The following is a 24,885-nucleotide window of genomic DNA, read 5'->3' on the forward strand; positions in this document are numbered from 1 at the left end:
ATGCTTTAGTTTTGTAGCAGGACAGTAAGTAAGAAGCTAGGAAATTCCCCGGGCAAGTGGAATGGGGAAACAAGAAAATTAAACAAGACCAAACAGTTTGGGCAGCTTGCAGCCAGCTTGTGAATCCCAAGACCTTATCTTCCCTAACCAAGAGAGTCGTGAGAGCAAATGGTTTATATCCTCCTCCCTAACCAGAGAATACATAGCTTAAGTCACCCAGGCCTGGCAAAATAGAGAACAAAGACCCAATTAATGCATTTGCGCCATCTAGACCCAAGGACAGATGAAGTTGGGGAACAGATAACAAAAACCCCATTAAAGCCAGATGGACCTAAGATAAAAGTAAAACAGTACAACAGACAAAGAATAATCCCAAACTCCCCTATACGCTCATTTTAATGCATCAGCATATTAAAAATGCACCCGGAAAGTTGATGAATATTCTACTAAACACCCCTCCTCCCCCCAAGATTCTCACCTGCAGGGAAAAAAAGAAAAAGATAAAAAGCCCTCAGGACAAAGACTTGATGTGGGCTCTCACTAGAGCCTTCCCGGGCACGAGCTTTTTATTTCTAAGGGTCCCCACAAGACTTGCAGCCGGGGGAGCGGCGGGCAGTGGCAGCTCGACCTGGGCTCACCCCCTGATCCTGTCTCCATTTCCCAGGGAGCTGAAGCAGCCCTGCCTTGCTCACTTCTTTCCTATAACCTTTCTAGAGCCAAAGCAGCCCCGCCTAGGCTCTCCCTGTCGTTTCTTCTACTCTAATTTCTTCCTTTGTGTCATTGTCCCCAGCATTAATACACATATTCTCAAACCCATCTGGACTCCTGTTTCGAAATCTTTCCTACCCAAAGTCAAGCAGCCACATATCACAGATGGGCCTGGGGCAGACCTACTAAGGGCCAGCCCCTGTCCAGTAACAGTTTCAACCTCTCCCAGAAATGAAGTCTTAAACCAGTCAGTCTGGAATTACCTGGTCAGCACTCTTGAGGAGGTAATTTTCTCATAGACCCCTAAGGGTCTTTGAGACCCTTGTCTGAAAGAATCCACTCTGTCCACAGCTTCCTTGTCCCCCTGAACCCTTCTGCCTATACAAATCTATTTTGTATAGCTCTTCAGAGCTCTTTTCTCTTTGCTAGATCTTCAAATGCACTCAGTTGATTTTTTTTTTGTAATGCCCTTGACCGGAATCAAACCCAGGACCCTTTGGTCTACAGGCTGATGCTCTATCCACTGAGCCAAACCGGCTAAGGCTGAATTTTGTTTTTATTTTTTAAATATCCAGATTCTAGATAATAGGCCAGAGAGCCAAGCTCAGCTTGTGTGAGTGAGGCTTCTGTCCTCCAGGACCTGGATGAGAATTTGTCACTAAGTTTGAGGACTTGGACAAGAGGATACCCACTATGTAGCATCCAAAGTGGGCTACTGCTTTGCCTTCCTGTTTCTCCTGCCAGTAAAGTGGGGTTGCCCACAGGGGTGCGCGGGTGGCACGAAGCCACACTTAGATGGCGCTCATGAAAGGAGGTGTGCATACTATGCAGTTTACCGGTAAGCCCAGGGAATTTAGCTGGGCCTGGGAGTAAAAACACAAGCCAAAGCGCAGAAAAGGCTCCCAGCCTGCACTCTGCACCAGCCAGACCGTCAACCGGAAATGCCTCTATTGCACGGAACTCTTCACCTCCCGGAGGGGCGGGGTGCGGAACCCTTCTGCAGAAGCTGCCGTAGAGATTTCTGGGAAGTGTAGTCTTTCCAGCGGATGAGTAGAAGGAACAGACTTCACTCCGGAATCACTGCCTGTCTTAGTTATTTTTTGGTTATTAAACAAATTAACTTTAGAGAGAGGCCTGCCTCAGGCCGGTTTGTTGTTCCACTTACTTATGCATTTGTGGGTTGATTCTTTTTTTGTTGTTTTTCATTGGTGGGTTCTTGTATGTGCCCTGACGCGGGATGGAAGCTGCAACCTCGGCGTGTGAGAGGACGCGCTAACCCGCTGAGCACCCGGCCGAGGCCATCACTGCCTGTTTTGTGCGTGGGCATCTTAATAAAAGAGACGGATAGGCTGTCACTGCAACAGACATTGTCCAGTAAATTAACCTCGTGGCCGCAGCCTCTCCCCGGGCGGCCATTGGGGGCGGAGCCTGCGGGGATGCTGGGAGCTGTGCTGGCGCCGTTGATCGGCGCAGGGCTGGGTGGACCTACCCCGCTGACGCTGGTGAGCGAACCGCCGAGGCCCTTTGCGGTGCTGGCAGGAGGAGCGGGGCCCCGCGGGGTTAGGGACCTGGTGGAGTGAGGCTGGTGGAGGAGTGGCCGCAAGTCCGGGAGGTTTCGTTTTGGAAATGGGGCGCGGCCCCAGGTGCGCCTTTGGGGGCGGGGAATGGGGTGAGACGCTCCGAGCTGCGCGCTAGGGGACCTTCCGTCTCCGGCTGGGTCGGGTGAGCTGGAACTGTGGTTTCTCTTTTGAAGGAGGTGGGATTATTTATTCTGGACCAGACAACTAACGAAGAGGGAGGCGGCTGCAGTCGAGCACCCCGGGGTTTATTTGGGCCGTGCACACGAGTTCATCCAGGCATCCCCTGGGGTGGGGTTGGGGCGCGGATCCGGCCATATAGCTCCCCGAGTCTTTCTAGCAAGGGAACCCCTACCTGGGTCCTGCGTGTCCGAGTGGTTGTGGGAACCTAGGATGGGTCGTGAGTATGAAGAATTGGGTTTTTGTTTGTTTGCTTGCTTTGGTGGGGCTGACTGTGGGCTCAAGTAGTGATGGGGTGGGGAATCTCAGGACCCGCAGTGCTTAGGTTTGTGGGGGGCGGTGGGTGGTGAGCTTCCTGTGGGCAGAATACACCTCCTAGGCCCTAGGGGGTCGTGGGGAGTGTCTTGGGTCTGGAGTCCTGGGGCTTTAGGGGTGGGGGAGGTGTGGGCCTAGGACGGACATCTGGTGATGGTGGGTACCACCCGACCTTGACCTGCGTTTAGGCAGTTTTTTGAGTGGGGATGAGACTGCTTCAGGGGCACCTGTTGTCCCGGGGCTTGTCACGAGGCAGGGGCTCGCTCTGCTTTGTGGCAAAGATCCCGGTTTGGCTGTAAATGCCCGTGGCCAGTTTTACTGATTCTCCCTCTCTTTGTCTGCTTTTCTCTTATGTGTTGGGGTCAAACCTCTGGATTAGGGTTTAGGGAATTAACCTCTGGATTCGGGCTTAGAGAATGTAGGTAGGGTGGGAACTTCTGAAGGGCTGTTGGCTGACTATCCAAATCACTTCTGGCATCTGGTGAGGCCTAGATATCAGGACTTAAACTTTCATTTTATTTTTATTTTTTGGTAAGGATAGATTTTAAACCTGCCCAGTACGTGAACCCCATGAACCTATCACCAGATCCAGCATTTATTAATTCACTGCTAATCTTTACACCTCCTCAACCCTATGTGTGAATGCACTTTGAGACTAGTCACACCCCACAGGGCTTGGCTACTACTAACCTTACCACTGACAGCTGGCTAAGGACACGGGACTCCACCGCTAGAGCTCAAATCCAGGCACTTTCTAGCTCTTCAACATGAGCAAGATTCATAACTCTGCCTCAGTTTATCACAAGACCTAACTCATGGGGCCTTTGGGAGGTAAAAATTGTACAGAGCCTGGTATACAGTAAGAGTTTTTAGTAATTGTTAAATATTACTAATGATATTACAACTTGAGGCCCATAGACACCGAAGGGTTCAAACAGGTCCCCCTAAGATGTGCTACTTTGGCATGTGAATTATTTTGAGGTGAAGGCAGTTGAGACCCTGCGGGCTCACAAGAAACTTTTACTTCTCCCTTAAAGAATTTAAACTTGGGAACTTGTCTCTTCAGAGTTATCACCAGAAATAACTTTTTATGACCTAGGGAGCAGGGCAAACCTGTGATTCCTGAACATCTGCTCTTTATTGTACTGCAAATGACCTTCCTCCCTCTGAAGCCCCGTGATCCCTTACCTCATCCTGAGCTCAGAATGCCATACGAACCTCATTTTCCTTTCTGTCTCTGAACCTCAGCTGTGCGTGTGTGGGTGTGGGTGTCTCTGACTCGCTCCTGTATTCAGGGTTTCCATATGTCCGTATGTAATTAGATTCAGTTATTTTCTCTTATTAATCGAATCTGCCCCTGTAGATTTAATTATCAGGCCAGCCAGACGGACCTAGGAAGGCAGAGGGACATTTCTTCCTCCCACAGTGCGAAAGAGATTCCTTACTTCACAGCAGCCGATCAGGGCAGGCTGTGTTCTGATGCCCATTGTTGACTCTGCCCCCAGAATCTGTCTACGTCCTTCTCTGGCAGGTCTGAGGCTTTTTTTTAAAGGAAGAGGAGCACCCCTTATTTCAGACTTGGCGATTTCTAGCCTGGTATCTGGGGCTGAGAGACAGTCCTGAGGTTCACAGTTCCTGTTTTAACCTCAGGCCCACGTTCTCATATCCGTGCTGCCCAGAGAGGGTTGCATAGAGAAAATGGGCTCCTGGCAGCCCCGTTAAGGTGGGCACCACACACTGTTCACGTTCTTAGGGTGTTTTCTTTGCTCCAAACCGTGGGTGAATTTCCTCTGCTCATTCTGACATCTTGAGTCCTGCAATGTCCCATTTGAGGCTTTTTGGTTCTTGTGAGGGCTGCACTTTTTAAAAAATACATATTATTGATTTTTTTTTTTTTTTACAGAGAGGAAGGGAGAGGGATAGAGAGTTAGAAACATTGATGAGAGAGAAGCATCGATCAGCTGCCTCCTGCACACCCCCTACTGGGGATGTGCCTGCAACCAAGGTACATGTGCTTGACCGGAGTCGAACCTGGGACCCTTCAGTCTCCAGGCCAATGCTCTATCCAGTGAGCCAAACCAGCTAGGGCAGGGCTGCACTTTTTTATACTCTTGATGAAGCCATAAAAAGGCTTATTGGTTTGAGTAGCTAAGTTTCTACATGTCAAGATCTGTTGATGATGATGGATCTTTTAAAAATATATATATATTTTTTTGATTTCAGAGAGGATGGGAGAGAGAGAGAAATAGAAGATCAATAATGAGAGAGAATCATTGATTGGCTGCCTCCTACACACCCCAACTAGGGATCAAGCCTGAAACCCAGGATATGCCCTGACCAGGAATCAAAGCATGACCTCCTGGTTTATACGTCGACACTTAACCACTGAGCCATGCCAGTCTGGCGATGATGAGTCTTTTGAACTGGAAAAACTTGTAAATTGAAAAAAAAAGACATACATATATGTATATTTATATATTTATATATATATTTTTTAGAGAGAGCTCTCATATCATTATGCTGGCGAGTCATTATAGTCCCCCATTCTGTATATCTGATTTGGAAGCCCTTGCTTTTAAGTGCACTTTTAAATGGTTTAATCTAATTGGAATGTTCTTCATAGTAGCCACTGTAATTTTTTTACGTTATAATTTCCTTGAGGGTTAGCAGCAGTTTGGTAGGACCTTGGCCGAAAATGGAGTTTGGCCTACATTTCTTTTTGGCCGTATTTTGAAGCTTCCAATCCAATAGTTACCAAGATAAGGTCTTAGGACATAAAATTTTTAGATTGTCTTTAATAGGATTTTGCCAGTTTTTCTTTTCTTTCCTTTCTCTTCTTACAGGCAGAATGATTGTACTTATAATGTCCTGATTTTTAAAATAATATCTATAAACGTCTAAAGGTATTTGCTCACTGGGCATTATTTTAGGGAGTGGTGAAGAAAAAGGGCTTTGGAATGAAAATTTTGGATTCTAGGCTTGGCTTTGACACTGGGTCGCTGTGTGATCTTAAGACAAGTAAATGGACCTCTTATGCCTTAGTTTCCTCCTCTGTGAGATGGGAAGGATAAAAGTGTCTACCTCTTGGCTGTGTTGTGAAGATTCATAGAACTCTGTACAGTACCTGTTTTATAAATACTAACTATAAATACTAGCATTCGTGGGAGGAAAAGGGCTATATTTATCAGCTTAGGCTAAGTTGTACTCCAGTAACGCATGACTCCCATATCTCAGTGACCCACAATCTAACCTTAAACCTAGTCTGATCCCTCCTCCTTTGTAGGTTGGCTCAGCACCATGACCTTTTATAGTAGAAGGAAGGCCACTTCTTGGAAACATGCTGCTCTCAGAACATGAGAGATGGTTGAATCATGCAATGCTTAGAAGTGGCATGTCACTTTCTCTCACTTTTCATTGTCTAAGGCAAGACCTGATGTCACGGGCAGGAAGTACAGTCCTTTTAGAGAGAAGCAAATAATTGGGAACAATCATCAAATCTACCACAAAGGACTGTTTTATTCTAATCACTAGGAGTAGTGAAACCCCTGAGATGCGTTTCTTCTTATAAGAAGCTCAAATTCTAGTAAAGAGAGTCATAGACATAGAAAAATTGCAAGATGGTGTGATTAAGGTGAGATGCCCAGATTGGACAGAAGAATGAATGACCATCTCTACCTGTGTTGTTAGGGGATGAATCAAAAGGGCTTCTTAGAGGAGCCCTAGCTAGTCTCAGAAGGGAACTTGGCAACAGCAGAACTGCAGTCACTTGGACTGAGATTCTGGACAGGGTGTCTGAGTTGCTTCTGGAGGTGGGATAGCTCCTAACATCACCTGCCTCCTTGGGACCACGTGGGTGGAGGACTTCGGATTGGGCCCATCAGGAGACACCCATGCACATCACTGATGAGGCCTTGTGGCATACATGTGCAGAAAAGAAGGTGTGTGTGTGGGAGGGTATCTGTACAGAGTCACTGTGAGATTTGGAGCTCTACCTAAAGTAAGAAGGACTTAGTTTAGACACGGTCCCCTCCCGCCCCCCTGCCCTCACCTCTCAGAGTACTGGGATGTAGGGGATGGAACACATTCAGAACAGTCAGGAGCGGAGTTCTGAATGCCCCAATTGGTCTGGAAGGAGACATTCCACAGGCATTATGCTATGTCTTCTCTCTGACTCAGGCTCCAAGTGGCAGAGATTGTATAGAACACATGGAGCTTGAATCTGAGGTGTGGGGGCGGGAGGGAATTGTAAATTTTGTTACATAAGGGAGAGTGGCAGGGAACAGACTTGAGAGCTGGAAAGGAATGAGGTAAAAAAAAATCCAAGGAGCCCGGCCAGCATGGCTCTGTGGTTGAGCATCGACCTGTGAACCAGGAGGTCACAGTTCTGATTCCTGGGCAGGGCACATGCCTGGGCTCTGGCCCCAGTGGGAGGCGTGCAGGAGGCAGCCGATCAATGATGCTCTCTCATCATTGATGTTTCTATCTCTCTGAAATAAATAAAAATATATTTTTTTGGGGAAAAAAATCCAAGGTACGCCCCCCATGGACTGAGACTCCATATTTGTTGAATGAGGAGGATGTGAGAGGACAGGACCCCCGTGAGAAGGCGTGGGCTTAGGGCCTCCATTAAAGATCCTGGCAACGTCAAACTTCTTCTCCATCCCACAGGTCCTGGCTTCATGGAAACAAGATGGGCATTTACAAGTAAGGTTCAGAGAAGTCACTTCAGGCAGTGGAGCTCGATCTTGCGGTGAAATGGCTTCTAGCTGGACTTCTGGTAGAATTCCAAGGCAAACACGGGGCTGACTCTGAGGCCCTGACATTGCCTGACCCTCTGCCTGGGGAGGGCAGGACAGGGAAGAGAGTTTGCCTTTGGCGAGCAGGGAAGCTATGCAGACCATGAAGAAATGGACTCAGAGTCATAAGGCAAAAGGTGAGAGTTGTTGGGAGTGTGGAGATGAAGAGGGAGAGCAAGGCTCCGGGTTCAGCTGAGCTCTAGTGGCCTCAGCTGAGTAAAGGGACTGCTTCCCCCATCACAAGGCTTAGAGGAGCTACTCTGGGAGCATCATGGGAACTGCTTTCTCACAGCTGCTTTTTCTTCCCCGAGGTTTGCCTTCTAATGATACTGACCGGCTCCAGAAAACGGAGGGAAAGCCCGAAATCCTGGTGAGCTTGGATTACTGTTTTTTTTAGTTGTTGTTTTTTTTTTTTTTTAAATGAAATGCTGGCTCGTTTTTCAGAGCATAGGCACATTGTGTATTCTCTTTATTGGGAAGGGAACAGGCAATCAACAAGTCACTTTATAATGATTCCTGCATTTGTGTGTTTTATTTCCCTTTATTTTATTTTCAAGATTAATAATTAGAGTCCAGAAAACTTTAAAGCATAAGAGATATATTTTAAAAAATTGCTTTAAATTTTTACCTGAGGATATGTTTCTCATAGATTTTTTTTTTAGAGAAAGGGAAAGAGAGAGAGAGAGAGAGAGAGAGAGAGAGAGAGGAAGAAATACTGATGTGAGAGAGAAACATCGATTGGTTGCCTCCTGTACATATCCCGACTGGGGACTGAACCTGTAGCCTGGGTGTGTGCCCTGACCGGGAATGGAATCTGCCACCTTGTGGTGTTCAAGACGACACTCCAACCAACTGAGCCACTGGCCAGGACAACATAAGAGATCTTTTTGAAAAACTGAGATTATTAAAAATTGTAAATGTACTATTAACTTTCACGTTACATCCACACTACCTAACAATAGTATCTTTTGCACTGGACATTTTTTACTATTGAAATTTTGAACATACATAGAAGTAGAGAGCATAGTAATAATAGGGCCTCAGGTGCCATCACATAGCTTCAATAGTCATTCACAATGGCCAGTTTTGTTTAATTTCTACCCTTCTCATGTCTCTCACTGGATTACTTTTGACAAATTTCAGACATTTTGTAACAATGTCTCTATAATTTTTAAAAATACAGTGGGGCCTTGACTTACGAGTGTCCCGACTAACGAGTTTTTCGAGATACGAGCTGTCTCTCGGCCGATTTTTTGCTTTGAGTTGCGAGCTGAAATTTGGGTTACGAGCCAGCTTCAGATACCCCACTGCTAGTTGGCGCAGCGAACGTCACATCAGCCCAGCATCATGTGTCTCACTCGTTCACTTTTTGATTTGACATACGAGTAATTTGAGTTACGAGCTCTGTCACGGAATGAATTAAACTCGTAAGTCAAGGCCCCACTGTAATGATAAGAGGGTAGTAGTGGTGGTGATTCTATTTATTCCAGAGAGAGGAACTATGGCTTAAAGGGGTTTGTGATTTGCGCACAGCCATACCATCAGTTGATAGTAGAGCCAGGATTTGAACTTGGTTTTCGCTGACTCTCAAGCTCTGCAGCTTCCAGTGTGTTGTATTTTGGACTCTTTCTGCGACATAAATCCCCATCTAATAACATGGGAGCATATTTTCCAGCCCTAGGAAATGGGCCTGGATTATTTGATGAATGACTCATATAGAGTGCTCTCCGTAGTTAACGGTGCTTCACCCCTACTCCACTTCTTCTTCCATCTTCTTTCCTTTAAATTTGATGTATTCTTTCATGTGAATGGTGCGTGTGCGATTCTACAAGCCAAATTAATAGATTTATAAGTAGACTGTCCTTATCTTCAAGGAGCATTCAAGTTCTTTGGAAAAATAATGTATGAAAAAAAGAAATGATGACAATAATTAGTAATTTTTACAATAATAGTTGAGATGGTTACATAACTGCTAGCCTAAAGCTTCCAAACCAATGTGCAGCTGCTCACAGTTTATTGACAGTCAGCTCACAGGACACGTGAGCGCTTTTGGAACGCTGGTGTGAGGAGCTCCACAGACACTCTCCCCAGTGAAACAACCGAAATGATTTAAAAAACTCCACCATTAAACCCAACCATTTAAAGTCTCTAAAAATTCTCCTAAGGACGGATAGCAAGTGGAGAAACATTTAATCAAGAAAATCTGTGTTTTAGCCCTGGCCGGGTAGCTCAGTTGGTTCGCGCATCATCCCGATATGCCAAGGTTTCCAGTTCGATCCCCAGTCAGGGCATATACAAGAATGAACCAATGAATGCATAAATAAGCAGAACAACTAATCAATGTTTCTCTCTCAAATCGATACTTTTTTTTTTTTTTTTAAAGAAGAGAAAATCTAAGTCTCAGTGAAAACAGCAAATCTGTGGCACTTGTCCCACCCACAATCTGCTTTGTCTGCCCACCCTTCAGCTCACCATAATGGGAGCTCTACTCCAAGTGGGTACAGCAAGACAGTGGGGCTCTTTCTCCTCCCAGTTCCCAGTCTAGGACTGTACCTTTTCCCTGGGGAGATAAGCCACCAGCAGTTCTCATTCCCTCCGGATCAGTGTTGCAGGGGAGGGGCAGAGCGGTCTGGGGTTTTCTTTCTCCACCAGCCCCTGTTGGTGGGATAGAAGCTCTGTCCCAGGCCTAGGGGGTCAAGAATCAGTAAGGACCCTATTGCCTTCTCCCCTTCCTCAGAGGGCAGAGATTCTGTGCCAGGAGAGGCAAGCTGAGAAGAAAGGAGCTTCCACCCCCATGGCCCCCCATCCCCCAGGGTACCACTCTTAGAGCAGGAATGTCACTCTGAGAGAAGTGGCTGCCAATTCTGCTCCCAGCTCTAAGCACTGGTGCAGAGACCCTGCCCAGGGGGAGAGGCAGGTTGGAAGAACAAAGGCCAGTGTAGCACTCCTTAAGGGCACTGGCTTTATTTGGAACAGAGCATAAGGATGTTGAAACCTAAGAGTGCTCTTGAGAAGAATGGAGATTTTTGTGGTGAGCAATTAAGAGGCAGCTTCAAGATCCATGATAGCAACAAGCAAAATGGCAAATCAGCTAAAAGTTTAAGGGAGAGAACCAGGGAAAGAGAGAGCTGAGAAGAGCCCTGCTGGAGCCTCAAATACTGGCCTTAAAACTATCCCTGTAGCCCAGCTGGCATGGCTCAGTGGTTGAGCGTGGACCTATGAACCAGGAGGTCACGGTTCGATTCCCGGTCTGGGCACATGCCTGGGTTGTGGGCTTGATCCCCAATGGGGGATGTGCAGGAGGCAGCCCATCAGTGATTCTCTCTGATCATTGATCTTTCTATCTCTCTCTCCCTTCATCTCTGAAATCAGTAAAAATATATTTAAAAAAAACTTACCCCTGTAAAAGGGACAGGGCCTGACTTTAATTGGGTCAGACAGTGGAGCCATTTATTCCCTAAGACGTTGTTGAAAACAGTAGAGTAATCAGCTAGCTATTGGTGGAGGCTAGCTGGGTGTGATACCAATATAGTCAGGCTGGAGAGACACAAGAGAATCCTGCTAAAAAGATTGTATTTCTGGAGGGGGAGGGTCAGGGTGTGCATGTCCAAGGCTTCATCTGCTGACAAGCCAGTTTCAGGGACAATAGCCTTTCTTGAACTAGTCCACTCCAGTCAGAAAACATGAACAAGTGACCACAGCAGCCGCCTGGGGAGGGAGCAGGGTTGGTATCCAGAGTTGCTACAGACTTTTACTAAAATGTCCAGTATTCAACAAAAAATTATATAGGTAGGGAGAGAGGCATGGGGAGAAAGAAAGAATACATTCATATGAGAATGAGAGAAAGTGTAAATAAATTTTCCTGATATGGAAAATGAAAACAACTTTTCAGTTCTGTGTTAAATTATAATCTCCTCTTGGATTGTAAATTTATTCTCCTCTTACTGGTTATGAGTTGTTTGTTGGACACAGAGTTCCTTTTGAAGATGTTTTTAATTGAATTTTTTAGAGAGAGGAAGGGAGAGGGAGAGAGAGAGAAAAATTGATGTGAGAGCTACCTCCTGCATGCCTCCTAGATGGAGCCTGTAATCCGGGCATGTGCCCTGACTGGGAATGGAACTGGCAACCTTTTGGTGCACTGCACAACGCCCAACCAACGGAGCCTCTTCGGCTGGGCACAAAGTTACTTTTAAATGGGAGTTTTCCAGCCCATGCTGAACTCTTCCATCTCAGAATTCTTCCATAATGAATCCTCAAGGTCACTTTTCTGAATTCTTCATGTTTCAAATTGATTCACAAATCATTTGTCCAAAAAAATCGTAAGTGTTCAAGGGCCAGGAATGTGTTGTATACCTCAGTTACGCTACCCTCAGATTTTTAAAAAATATATATTTTTATTGATTTCAGAGAGGAAAGGAGAGAGAGAGAGAGAGAGAGAGAGAGAGAGAGAATGAATCATCAATGATGAGAGAATCATTGATCAGCTGCCTGCTGCGTGCACTACACTGGGGATTGAGCCCATGACCTGGGTATATGCCCTGACTGGGAATTGAATGAACCGTGACCTCCTGGTTCATAGGTCAGTGCTCAACCACTGAACCATGCCAATCGGACACTATCCCCAGATTTTAACACACAGCCATAGTAATGGCTAGAAGAATTTGATATGGAGAACTGTGTACCCTGAAAAGAATTAGACCAACTCTTACATATCAAGACTCCCCAGGGCCACTAGATAGACTCCTCACACGGGGAAAATGGACGGTGACTTGCTGTCCATTAATTGTTGCTTGTTTATAGGTACCAGTTACATTCAGGGACGTGGCTGTGGTCTTCACACAGGCAGAATGGAAGCTCCTGAGCTCTAAGCAGAGGATCCTGTACAAAGAAGTGATGCTGGAAAATTACAGGAACCTGCTTTCGTTGGGTGAGGCTATGGTCTTTCCTTCATTAATTCAGTAGAGATTTATGGGCCACTTATCCTGTGCCAGAAAAAGTCCTAGACACTTAGAACAAACACATTAGTCAATGAAATAGTAACCCCTGCCCATGGGGGCTTTTTCTAGTGTATGGTGACAGACAACGAATAGCTTCATATACAGCAGTGGTTCTCAACCTTCCTAATGCCTCGACCCTTTAATACAGTGCCTCGTGTTGTGGTGACCCCCAATCATAAAATTATTTTCGTTGCTACTTCATAACTGTAATTTTGCTACTGTTATGAATCGTCATGTAAATATCTGATATGCAGGATGTATTTTCATTGTTACAAATTGAACATAATTAAAGCATGGTGATTAATCACAAAAACAACATGTAATTATATATGTGTTTTCTGATGGTCTTAGGCGACCCCTGTGAAAGGGTTGTTCGACCCACAGGTTGAGAACCAGTGATATACAGGGCTGTTATGTTAGAAAGGGATAAGCACTACCTAGTAAAAAAAAAAAATAACAAAATGAAGCAGGATAAAGGAGCATTGAGTGTGACAGGGTGGCTGGCTGAATTTTGAAATCAGTTAATGGAAATCAGCGAGGAGGGAACATTTGACCAAAGACAGAAAGTGGTGAGGGAGTTAGAACTCTGGCTCTCTAGGGCAAGGGCATTTCAGGGCAGACTTATTTGGTGCCAAGACCTTAAGGAAGGGATATTCCTGTGGGCAGAAGGAATTGAGACTGGAAGCACAGTTAGCAAGGGGGAGAGTGGTGAGAAATGCCTTCTGCTACAGAAGTTGAAATTAAATGTCAGAGTTTGTATGGCTTTTGAGTTTCATAAGCCAGATTATTTCTTTTATTTAAAAACATACATTTATTCTTTAAGTCTAGGTTGATAAATGCTTTTGATTGCAATGTTACTCTGCTTCAGGGATTGGCCACTTTTTCTACAAAGAGCCAGATCGTGACTATTTTAGGTTTTGTGGGTGATATGGTGTCTAACCTTTCTCACCTCTGCCCTAGTAGTGCTAAAGTAGCCACAGATGATGTGTAAATGAGTATGACTGTGTTCCAAGAAGACTTTATTTGTGGACATTGAATTTTGAATTTCATGTAATTTTTATATATCATGAACTATTACTCTTTTGACTTGCTTTCAACTCTTTAAAAATTTAAAAACCATTCTTAGCTTGTAGACTGTACAAAAACAGAGGGCAGGATGGTGGTTTTAGGCTGTAGTTCCCCCCGACCCCCCTTTGTTCTAGATCAGCGCTATGTAGTGGGAATATAATGTGAGCCACATGGATCATTTTACATTTCCTAGTAGCCACCTTTAGAAAAGTAGACATAAATGGGTAAAATTAATAATCTTACTTATTAACCCGATATATCAAAATATTATTTCAACATGTAATCAGTATAAAAATTATTTTACTTTTTTGTACTAAGTGTTCAAAATCTGGTGTGTATTTTATGCTCAGAGTACATCTCAGTTCAGACTCGCCACATTACAGGTGCTCAGTAAACATGTATGGCTAGTGGCTACCATACTGGATCATGCAGTTCTGGATATTTCCATATTTCCAGATAAAGCATCTGGAGAGAGTCACATTTTTGGAAACACAAACTAGTTTCAGGCAGGAGTTTCTTCAGGAGTTTCCTCAAATGGCCTGGCTTTTTCCATGATGTCAGTTAAGCAGATTTTATTTGTTCCATTTTCATCTTCTTTGATATGCTTTGATCTGGTTCCATCTAGTTTGTGCTCTGTCTATTTAAGTTGGATTCATCCATTTCATTCTGGTTTTGATTTGGCCTTAGCTATTCAACTGAACTAGATTTTATTTTGATTTTGATTTTTCTCTGATCATATTATTCTCTTTCTCTATGTTAATACATTGTTGGGTTCAGAGGAAAATGTTGAAATGACCTGGTTCAAATTAGGCTCGATAAGGAAAAATTGGATTTCCTGAAATTGTTTCCTTTGTCTTGTTCGACACCACAGTATTCTGCAGTTCCCTAGCCTCTTACACACCTCTTTTTGGTTTTCTCTCTTGCTTTTCTTTGGATTCACATGCTTTTTTTTTTTTGTCATCTATATTCAAACTCTTAAACAATTTGTGAACTTTAATGATTTTACTCATCACATATGATGAACCCATTTTCTCTGTCACTATCTCTCCTGTGCTTTTCTGTTTGGTTACAAGAATATAAGTTTATTCTCAAACTTATCAAAAACTGAGGTCATACTCTTTTCCCTCCTAAACTCATCTCTTGTTCTGTAATTCTTCACATATTCGTGTTCCAATGTCTCTTCTTCAAGGGTACTGTTGGAAATAAGTGGGCCAATTTCCCCTGAAATATTCTTGGAAGCTTTCATAGGTGAGATATTTCAGTTAGTATAGGCTAGGTAATGCTGTGATAACAACACAGAACTTCAGCAAATGTTCACTTCTTATAATACCTCTTATGTACAGTTCAGGTAGGAGTTTAGCTCCATTGGGGTTCTGCAATCCAGGCAAAAGAACCAGTCTTTGTCTGGGTCATGGGATTCTTAAAGAAGAGGAGAAAAATGGAACAAAGAAACCACATTGTGGCTCTTAAAATGTGTTTGAGCCCATTCTGGGTGTTTCAGTTGTTGAGTGTCCCGACCTATGAACCAGGAGGTCACCAGTTTGATTCCTGGTCAGAGCACATGCCTGGGTTGCTAGCTTGATCCTCAGTAGGAGGCGTGCAGGAGGCAGCCGATCAAACATCTCTCATTGCTGATGTTTCTATCTCTCTCTCCCTCTTCCTTCCTCTCTGAAATCAATAAAAACATATTAAAAAAAAAATATGTTTGAAAGTAGCACTGACTTTTCACCAATCTCCCATTGGCCTAAGCAAATCCCATTAGCCAGTCATTGTAATGGGATTGTTTTGGGCACAAGGTGCCAAAATCCTAAAATCATGGATCATGTATTCCTTGTCCACTGCAGAGTCCACAATACTTAGTAGAGAACCCAGCACTTAAAATTTCTAATAAGTATGTGTTTGTGGGTGGACAACCTGAGATTCAGATTTATTTCATATGCAGTCTCTTTAACCCCTGTTTCATGTACATACTCCCGTGTTTGGAAGCCCTCCAGATCAAGTGACTTTTTATGTTTACCCGTTTTTTTGTTTTCTGTGATAAGAAAAGTCATGAAGGAGATTTTCATGTCGGTCATCGAGACTGTTACCTGCAAGTACAACAGAATTGTGAACAGCATATCAATGTGTCGATGGCTTAGATGATTTACTAGAAAGAAATGGCTGACAGTATTGAAGCTGTTTACAAAGCAGAATGCTTATCTGAGAGGCTCCTAGTCTGAGTGACATGCAGAGGATGTTTCTGGTGTGGTTTTACTGGATTGTAATAGAAAATGGAATGTTTAGAAATGGAATATAGAGGAATTATTGGTGGAAAACGAATTTTGTTGTACATTTATTATCAATAGTAGGTGTGGCAGGAAGATACTCTTTGTCCTAAGACAAGGCGGAACAGCCAGCTGCCCACTAAGGGCTTCTCTAACTGAACACTCTTTCTCCGGCAGAATCAAAGCCAGAAACAGACTCCTGTTCCTCTTGCCTTCTGGCCTTCTCCCATCAGCCTCTCCTCAGCCAACATGTGCTTCCGATCTTCTTGGACTTACGTGACTTCCATCCAGGGGATTCTGGCCCAGGGCATCAGGAGCAGAAATTTTCTTCTCAGAGCTGCTGGAGTGAAAACACAAAAGGTCAAGAGAGAGAAGGTGGCTTCAGATCCTTGTCTGTGAGGACAGAGGAGAGAGAAACCTCAGGTGCTGTTCCCAGCCCACTCCGAAGACAATCAGCAAGTCCTAGAGAAGGCAACACAGTAGTAGAAATAGAGCCCAAGCCAGCCCAGAGGGTACGCACTGTGCAAACAGACAGAGGAGCGGAGTTAGGAACCCTGAGATCCGGAATAGGCAGCTGTAACGAGCATGAACTAGACTGTAGTCTGAAATCAAACTTTGCTGTAAACCCGGTGACCCTCTCAGAAGAGAAGCCCTATGTTTGCAGGGAGTGTGGGCGAGGCTTTAACAATAAGTCAAACCTCAACAGACACCATCGGACGCACTCAATGGAGAAGCCTTATGTGTGTGGTGACTGTGGCCGAGGCTTTAGCCTGATGGCAATCCTTGTTCATCACCAGAGGACACACTCAGGAGAGAAGCCGTATGTGTGCAAGGAGTGTGGGCGAGGCTTTAGCAAGAAGTCCAATCTGAACAGACACACAGAAACCCATTCGGAAGAGAAGCCTTATTTGTGCAGGGAGTGTGGGCAGAGTTTTAGAAATAATTCAGTCCTCATTAGACATCAGTGGATTCACTCTGGGGAGAAGCCCTATGTGTGCCCGGAGTGTGGACGGGGATTTGCTTACAAGTCCACGCTCAGAAAACACCAGAGGACTCATTCAGGAGAGAAGCCCTATATATGTCAGGAGTGTGGGCATGGCTTCAGCGAGAAGTCATCTTTCATCAGACACCAGAGGACACACTCAGGGGAGAAACCCTTTGTGTGCCTGGAGTGTGGACGAGGATTTGGTGATAAGTCAACCCTCAGAAAACACCAGAGGACACACTCGGGAGAGAAGCCTTACATGTGCAGTGAGTGTGGCCGAAGCTTTACCCAGAAGTCATTCCTCCTTATTCACCAAGGGACACACTCAGGAGAGAAGCATGTTTGCAGGGAGTGTGGGCGAAGCTTTAGCTACAAGTCAAATCTCATCAGACACCAGAAGACACACTCAGACGTGAAGCCTTATATATGTAGGGAGTGTGGGCGAGGCTTTTTCTATAAGTCGGACCTCATCATACATGAAAGGACGCACTCCGGGGAGAAGCCTTACGTGTGCAGTGAGTGTGGTCGAAGCTTTAGCCAGAAGTCATTCCTCGTTATTCACCAGGGGACACACTCAGGGAAGAAGCATGTTTGCAGGGACTGTGGGCGAAGCTTTAGCTACAGGTCCAATCTCATCACACACCAGAGGAAACACTTGGCGAAAAGCATGTTTCCAGGGATCACGGACAAGACCCAGCAATCAGTCAAATCTCATCTTACACCAGAGAGACACCTGGGGTCTGTGTGTGTGGAGTGAGTGTACCTTCAGGGATGTGTTGACTCTCATTAGGCACTGAGGACACATTGAGCAGAGGAGCCTAAATGTGGGTAACTCTAGCCACACTTAAGTGGGAGGCGTTGTGTGTGCGGGGACTGTGGATGAGGCAGTCGCAATAAGTCAGTGTTTATCGAATATCCAATGGCAGGCACAAGGTGGCACACTCGGAGAGGAGCAGCGTGTTTGTAGGGATTGTGGGCAAAACCCTAGTGATCAGCCAGCCTTCTTCTCATGCCGTAGAGAGATCCTTATGTGGGGGTATGTGGAGCTCTGCCCAGATAACCTCATTAGGACCAACACCCCTGCAGCTCCTGATAATTGGTGCTGATGCTGCAGAGACGAAGTCTTTCCTAGGACCTGCTCTCAGCCACAGGGAACTGCACCTTCCTAAGGGCTGGCTCCTGGCCAATGGTTGACTGCTATGGGGAGACAAAACCTCAACCCTGGACTCAGTTGTGTCCAAAGGGCCATCCTGGATCGAGAGATGCCCATCAAATCTCAGTTGTGAACACATTGCAGGTCAGCTTCTTCCTCTGCCCAGTCCAGCCCTCATTCACCAATAAACCACTTAATTCTCCATCTCACTGTCTCTCCAGGGACTCCACTCTAAGACATCTTACGTGTACAAGGAGCGCGGACATGGTTGTGGCCATAGTCACCCCTCACAGACCTCAGCGTTTGCATAGAAACTGTGTGTGGGCAGAATGGGCATGGATTTAGGAAAAGTGCATGTCAGGATGCATCAGAGAACAGCTATATTGTGGGAAGCTTTATATAGGCAGGGGAGGAGTCTGTAAGATGCTTGAGCAATCAGTTATATTAGTTACACCTCGTCTTGCACCAGAGGTCACTCTGAGAGAAGATCTGTGTGGGCAGGGTTTGTGGGTGAAGCCTTATCCGGATGCTCCTCCTCAACAGACTAAGAGGACATTCATGACACCACAAACCACTACCTCACCTTTGAAGGGGTTTCACAAGTCTTGACACCGCCCCCCGCCCCCCATTCTCTGTATGAGAGTGAAGATGGCACCAGCCACTAAATAGACATGGTTTCCCCCCACTTTTTGTAATCAGATGGAGTAAAAAAGTAAAGAGTTTTACTTAAGTAACTTAAGAACGACAACTTGCTTTATTTTCACACACCAGTTCCTTCCCATGTTTTGTCCTTTTGTTATAGTAAAATGATAAGCTCCAGCGGCACACCTTAGTCTCTCGTCCATCTGGAAAGGAATTCACACTCATAGCCTAGATTTCCTGCATGAATTCAGCCCTTGAGAAAAAATAAGTCCAAATAGATCGGAGGTTATCTGAGCCTTTGCGTGGGGAGGATGATCGGGGTTCTGGAAACATGCCAGCCGAGGGGAGAACTTCCCAGGTCTCCAAGGCCTGGATTGCCTCTTCTAACTGATCACTCCCTTTGGCTTTTGTGAAGGCTCCCTTCCCTGGGTTTTCTCCTTTCTAATCTCTACTCGGGTCTCTGCTGAACCTTCTCATCCCCATCAAACCATCACTGGTCCTTAATGGTCTGTTCACATCCTGCATTTTCAGGGATTCTGTAAGTACACTCCCTATGCAGCCTTACATAGTCTAAGCCAGGGGTGGGCAAACTTTTTGACTCGAGGGCCACAATGGGTTCTTAAACTGGACCGGAGGGCCGGAACAAAAGCATGGATGGAGTGTTTGTGTGAACTAATATAAATTCAAAGTAAACATCATTACATGAAAGGGTACGGTCTTTTTTTTTTTAGTTTTATTCATTTCAAACGGGCCGGATCCGGCCCGCGGGCTGTAGTTTGCCCACGGCTGGTCTAAGCTCAGGTCCTTTAACCATGCCCTGTTCTCCAGTCATGAATGGATGCTTTGGGCCTCTTAGCTACTCATAGGTCTAAAAACCCCTAAATACAGCTTCAAGGCCATGTCCCCACAGCCCTCCAAGGGTCTTGCTAATGACACCCCACATCATCCTTTTACTAACTGGTCCAAGACAGCCTAGCCATACACCACCATTGTCTTTTCAGCCCAAGGACCTGGCCCTTTGGCCACACCCTTTCCTAGTCCCCCTCCCTCAGAGCCCAAATTGCTCAATTTGACAACTCTACACTCCCTGGCTCTGATTTTATGTCCTGGGCCAATAACCGTTCACTCTAGAAGGAGGGTCTGCCTAGACTCCAGCAAATTTGCTTGCTTAGTTGGGGTTTACCAGGTCACAAATTGGACATCAGGCTTTGAAAAGCAAAAGCACAGAGTGGTTTTAACACCCCATCAAAGGAGGGGGCAGTAGAAGAGTCTGAAGGAGTCACTGGCTCCAAGGCCTCTGCTCACTCCCTCAGCCGTGCACTCAGCTCTGCAGCGGGTCCTGGGTCAGCTCTGGTGAGGGGAAGGTGTCCGCATGGGAGTGTTCCCCTAGTGTTCCTTTCCCAGAACTACCCCTATCACACCAACTCTTAGCTTCTGGTCAGCACTAGAAGCCACAGAGGGAAGAATGTATATGGCTATGTCATCTCTAGGGTTTGCATTCCCGATGAGCCCAAGGCCCTTCCTCCATGTCCTGCTATTGGGAGAGAAAAATGCAAACAAGAAAACCAGCACCTTCCTTTTAAAAAAAGAGTATACCCTGTTCATTAATTTTAATCTGGACATCATTTTGGAGAATAGCCAAGCACTCAACTGACCTTTAATTAAAGAAAATTACTTGGCATAGGTTGAAACATGACATTAGGATCCTCAAAAAAGGAAACAAGATTCCTAGAGTTCAATCCACCAGTGTTCTAAAGAGGATATAAGCACCCCTTCTCCAGCTGAGGAGTGGAAAATCTCACAAAGCCAGGTGCCGTGGGGACAGGCTTCGCCCTCATCTGCTGCTGATGTAGACAGACCACAGGGCGCGTCCCAGCTTACCCTGCTCACCAGCTTGAAGGAGGAGTTGGTTCTGCAGAATCCTCACTGCTGCTGGCCATCTGTTCCCCTTTTCCCGACCCCTCACTTCCTTTGGGATCTAGGTTATTTTTTTGTCAGGGAGGAAGAGAGCTTAATGTGAATTTTAATGCCATTTACAATAGTTTTTATCTGACCTGCCTCTTTGCAGTGTCTGTTCCAATAATCTAGAGCAGTGAAGGCGAACCTATGACACGCGTGTCAGAGGTGACACGCGAACTCATATTTTTGGTTGATTTTTCTTTGTTAAATGGCATTTAAATATATAAAATAAATATCAAAAATATAAGTCTTTGTTTTACTATGGTTGCAAATATAAAAAATTTCTATATGTGACACGGCACCAGAGTTAAGTTAGGGTTTTTCAAAATGCTGGCACGCCGAGCTCAAAAGGTTTGCCATCACTGATCTGGAGTGAAAGCAGGCCTGTACCTTTCCCTGTGCCTAGTAGACACTGCCATTAACAGAGGCTTACTTGTCTTTTTTGAAAAATATATTTTTTATTCAGAGAGGAAGGGAGAGGAAGAGAGAGATAGAAACATCAGTGATGAGAGAGAATCATTGATCAACTGCCTTCTGCATGCCCCCTACTGGGGACTGAGCCCATAACCCAGGCATGTGCCCTTGACGAGAATCGAACCTGGGACCCTTCAGTCCATAGGCCGATGCTCTATCCACTGAGCCAGACTGGCTAGGGCAAGGCTTACTCGTCTTTTGAGAGAGGGGCCCAAGCTGTGAAAATCTTAGTGTAAGTAAATTTGGTAATATTGGAGGTATGCCTGAAAACACTTCAGATCAGGTTTTCTGCCGAACAGGGGTGAAAATCTGGAAGAGATAATACAGGGAAACAGAAAAATTAAGAGAAAGAGAAGGCACGAAGGACAGCACTGAGACTAGGATAAATTTGGAAGTCAGAAGTGTTGCCATTGCCCAGACAAAATTTACAGGACAACTATGGCGATGGTAATGTGGACTAAAAGAGAAGACGGGCATCATAGGGTTTGTTTTGGAAGTCCTTGGTGTTGCAGCTTTCCAACAGGAGAAATATTTGCAAAAGATAAATGTTCTCATCACTCCAAGAATCCAAGCAGAAAGCCAATATCATCTTATCTGTGCTTATCATAAGAACTAGAGGCCCGGTGCATGAAATTTGTGCATGTGGGTGTGGGGGGGGGGGGGGGCGTCCCTCAGCCCGACCTGCACCCTCTCCAATCTGGGAGACCTCAGGGGATGTCTTACTGATGGCTTGCTTACTAGAGGGTAGGTTGAACTGGCTATCCTCTTTCCCCATCTAAGTCTTGCATTGTGCTGACCTATGTGGTAGAATATGTTTGTGTGTGTGTGGAATGGTGCCACTTATTAATATATTGTCTCAGCTCTAAATTCACCTCTTGTAGCCTGATCTCTGAAAACGGATCAGACCCGTGAAGTCCTTTTCCTTTGTCAGCTGGCATGAAGTTTATCAGTAGTGGGCTCTGGAGCAAATTAGGAAGGAAGGAGGTTCTTTCCTGGCTCAGTTCACCAGGGTCCTGGGAGTACCCTTTCCCCCCACTCCTTGACCAGACCGGCGCAGTTTCTTCATGCTAAATGCCTGCAGGAAACAGCTTTCTCCACTGATTGGCCATCCTTTGTTTTCTTCAGCTCTCCACTCAGGCAATGGTGGGTTAGCTGGGAGCCCAAACAGCACAGGTCACCACTGCTCTTGCACCTTCTCTTCATCTCCATGGGCATACAGTCTAGGGCTGGACTGGCTTTCTGGCAAGCAGCCAGACTTTCATCATGTGCTGAGGCCCAGAACTCCCCTCCCTGGTTGCTACTCCCCAGACCCTCTCTTCAGCTCTATGTGCATGCACACCAGGGTCCTGGCAGTTACCTTTAGCTGCCCCAGCTCAAGCTGTGCACTGAAGTAGCCTAGGTTCTTGCAGCTTTCCAGTCTCCATTTCTGGCAGCGCCTACAGCAGTGTTCTGACTGTCTTTGCTCATCTGCCCATCAGCCTCAGCTCGCTTGTGGCTCATAGGTTTGTTTGATGCAGCTCTTCAGATGCAGACACTGCGTGGTCCAGGTTTTGTATTAACATCAACATCTTGGTTCTCTGTCCACATCCAGCTCCCTCTGTGTACCTGCCTACCACGTTCGGCTGGCCTGCATTCCAGACGGTTATTCCTGCTTGCCAGCTCTGGCGTGTGCAACCCCCCACCCCTACCCCCACTTCTCTACCATCAGTGGGCTGCAACCACTCCTCCAGCGAGGGCTGATCCCCAGTCTTGGGGAGGGAACTCTCTTTCCCTGTGCATCCTTCCTTAGAACTCTACCTCAGCTGAGTTTTCTTTCAATATTTATAGTTACTCTCCTATCTTTGTATAATATATACTTTAAAAATCTTCACCCAAGGATATGTTCTACTGATCTTAGAAAGAGGGGAAGAAAGAGAGAGAGAGAGAGAGAGAGAGAGAGAGAGAGAGAGAGAGAGAGGAAGGAAAGAAACATCAGTGTATGAGAAAAATATTGGTTGCCCCCCTACACACCCCAACCAGAGATTGAACATGCAAACTAGGTATGTGCCCTGACCAGGAATCTAACTAGCAACCTTTTCAGTGCATAGGACGATGGTCCAACCAATTGAGCCATACTGCCCAGTGCTGTATAATAATTCTTTATGTTCGATTTCCTATTTCAATTACTGTGTGGTTTATGTCTCCTCATTTTGCCCAAACTAATACAGATCTGAATTGTGTATGTAGTTCAAACACATGAACTTTTGATGGCATTTATTCAAAGAAACAATGCTAGTCAAAGTTATTACTAATACTAGCTGGGGCTCTGGACCTGAACCCAAACACAAAAATCTAATGGTCTAGACAAGGGGGTAGCAAATTATAGCCTGAAGGCCGATTCTAGCCTGTTTTTGTAAGGCTTACGAACTAAGAATGATTTTTACATTTTAAATAGCTGAAAATAATCAAAAGAAGAATAATGTTTTGTGACACATATCTGTGTCCATAAATAGTTTTACTGTAACACAGCCACACATTTGTTATGTATTGTTTATAGCTGCTTTCATGCTACAATGGTTGAGTTGAGTAATTGAATCAGAGACCATATGGCCCATAAACTCTAAAATACTATCTGACCCTCAACAGAAAAAGTTTGCTGATCCTTGATCTAGACCAGCAATTTTCAATCAGTGTGCCACAAGAATTTTTAAAACATGCAATACCTGACTATTTAGTCAGGGGCACCGACCTCTTTTCCCTTAGATTGTCAATAAGAAAATGACAACAGCTAACAGAACAATAGTTATCCAGTGTGAATGAATTAAAAATATACCTATTTTTTTTGTCAGATTGGTAAAAAAATACATTTTTTGTTTGCCGAAGAAATTTTAGTTTATGTGTGCCATGAGATGGAAAAGGTTGAAAATTGCTGATCTAGACTGAACCTTGGGAACATTTTATCAAAGGCCAAATGAATGGCCTACTTAACCCCATGCTCTGGAATTCATGACCTCTTTTTTCTTATTTGTAGATATCAACAAGCTGATTCTATAATTTATGTGAAATCACAAGGGATCTGGAATGCCAAAACAATCTTGTGAAAGAAAAACAAATTAGGAGGACTCACATTTTCTGATTTCAAAACTTAGTACAAAGCAACGGTACTGACATAAGGATAGACATACAGATCAATGGAATAGAATTGAGAAGTCAGAAGTAAAACCATGTGTCTTTGGTCAACTGATTTCCCACAAGGGTGCCAAGTCCAGTCAGTGGGCAAAGAATAGGTTTTTCGACAAATGGTGTTGGAGCAACTAGATATTTACCTGCAAAAGAATAAAGTTTAACCCTTACCGTATGCTATACATACAGATTAACTAAAAATGTATCAAAGATCCAAATGTAAGAAACTAAAACTATAAAACTCTTAGAAGAAAGCATAGGACCAAATCTTTATGATCTTGAACCTGGCAACGATTCTTAGATACGCCACCAAGAGCATGAGCAAGAAAAACAACAACAACAACAAAAAAGATAATAGATAAATTGGACTTTATCAAAATTAAAAACTAAGGTGAAAAGACAATCCATAGAATTAGAGAAAATGTTTATAAATCATATATCTGATGTGGGACTTATATCTAGAATACATAAAGAACTCTTAACAACTCAGTAAGAAAAGACAATCCAAGGATGATATACAAATGGGCAGTAAGCACATGAAAAGATGCTCAACATCATTAGTCATCAGGGAAATGCAAATCAAAACAACAATGAGATGGGTACCA

At 44.8% G+C, this 24,885-nt stretch overlaps 1 protein-coding gene across 7 annotated transcripts; it reads left to right on the forward strand.

Moving 5' to 3' along the window:
* The first annotated feature begins 1,771 nt into the window (after positions 1-1,771).
* On the forward strand, positions 1,772-24,218 carry ZNF343 (zinc finger protein 343). Of its 7 annotated transcripts, XM_070420046.1 has the most exons (6): positions 1,772-2,210; positions 7,449-7,713; positions 7,888-7,946; positions 12,377-12,503; positions 16,083-17,156; positions 24,129-24,211. In XM_070420046.1, exons 2-6 carry the CDS (start codon positions 7,671-7,673, stop codon positions 24,149-24,151), a joined length of 1,326 nt encoding a protein of 441 aa, XP_070276147.1. In that variant the 5' UTR covers positions 1,772-2,210; positions 7,449-7,670; the 3' UTR covers positions 24,152-24,211. The 7 variants fall into 7 exon arrangements, with proteins under 7 accessions (XP_070276147.1, XP_070276142.1, XP_070276149.1 ...); XM_070420041.1 differs by lacking the exon at positions 24,129-24,211 and having other exon boundaries at positions 16,083-17,648; XM_070420048.1 differs by lacking the exon at positions 16,083-17,156 and having other exon boundaries at positions 1,786-2,210; positions 24,129-24,218.
* The last annotated feature ends 667 nt before the right edge of the window (positions 24,219-24,885 follow it).

The sequence above is a fragment of the Myotis yumanensis genome, unplaced genomic scaffold (assembly GCF_028538775.1).
Source record: "Myotis yumanensis isolate MYYU_CA2020_CCGP unplaced genomic scaffold, mMyoYum1.0.hap1 SCAF_7, whole genome shotgun sequence".
Classification (NCBI taxonomy): domain Eukaryota; kingdom Metazoa; phylum Chordata; class Mammalia; order Chiroptera; family Vespertilionidae; genus Myotis; species Myotis yumanensis.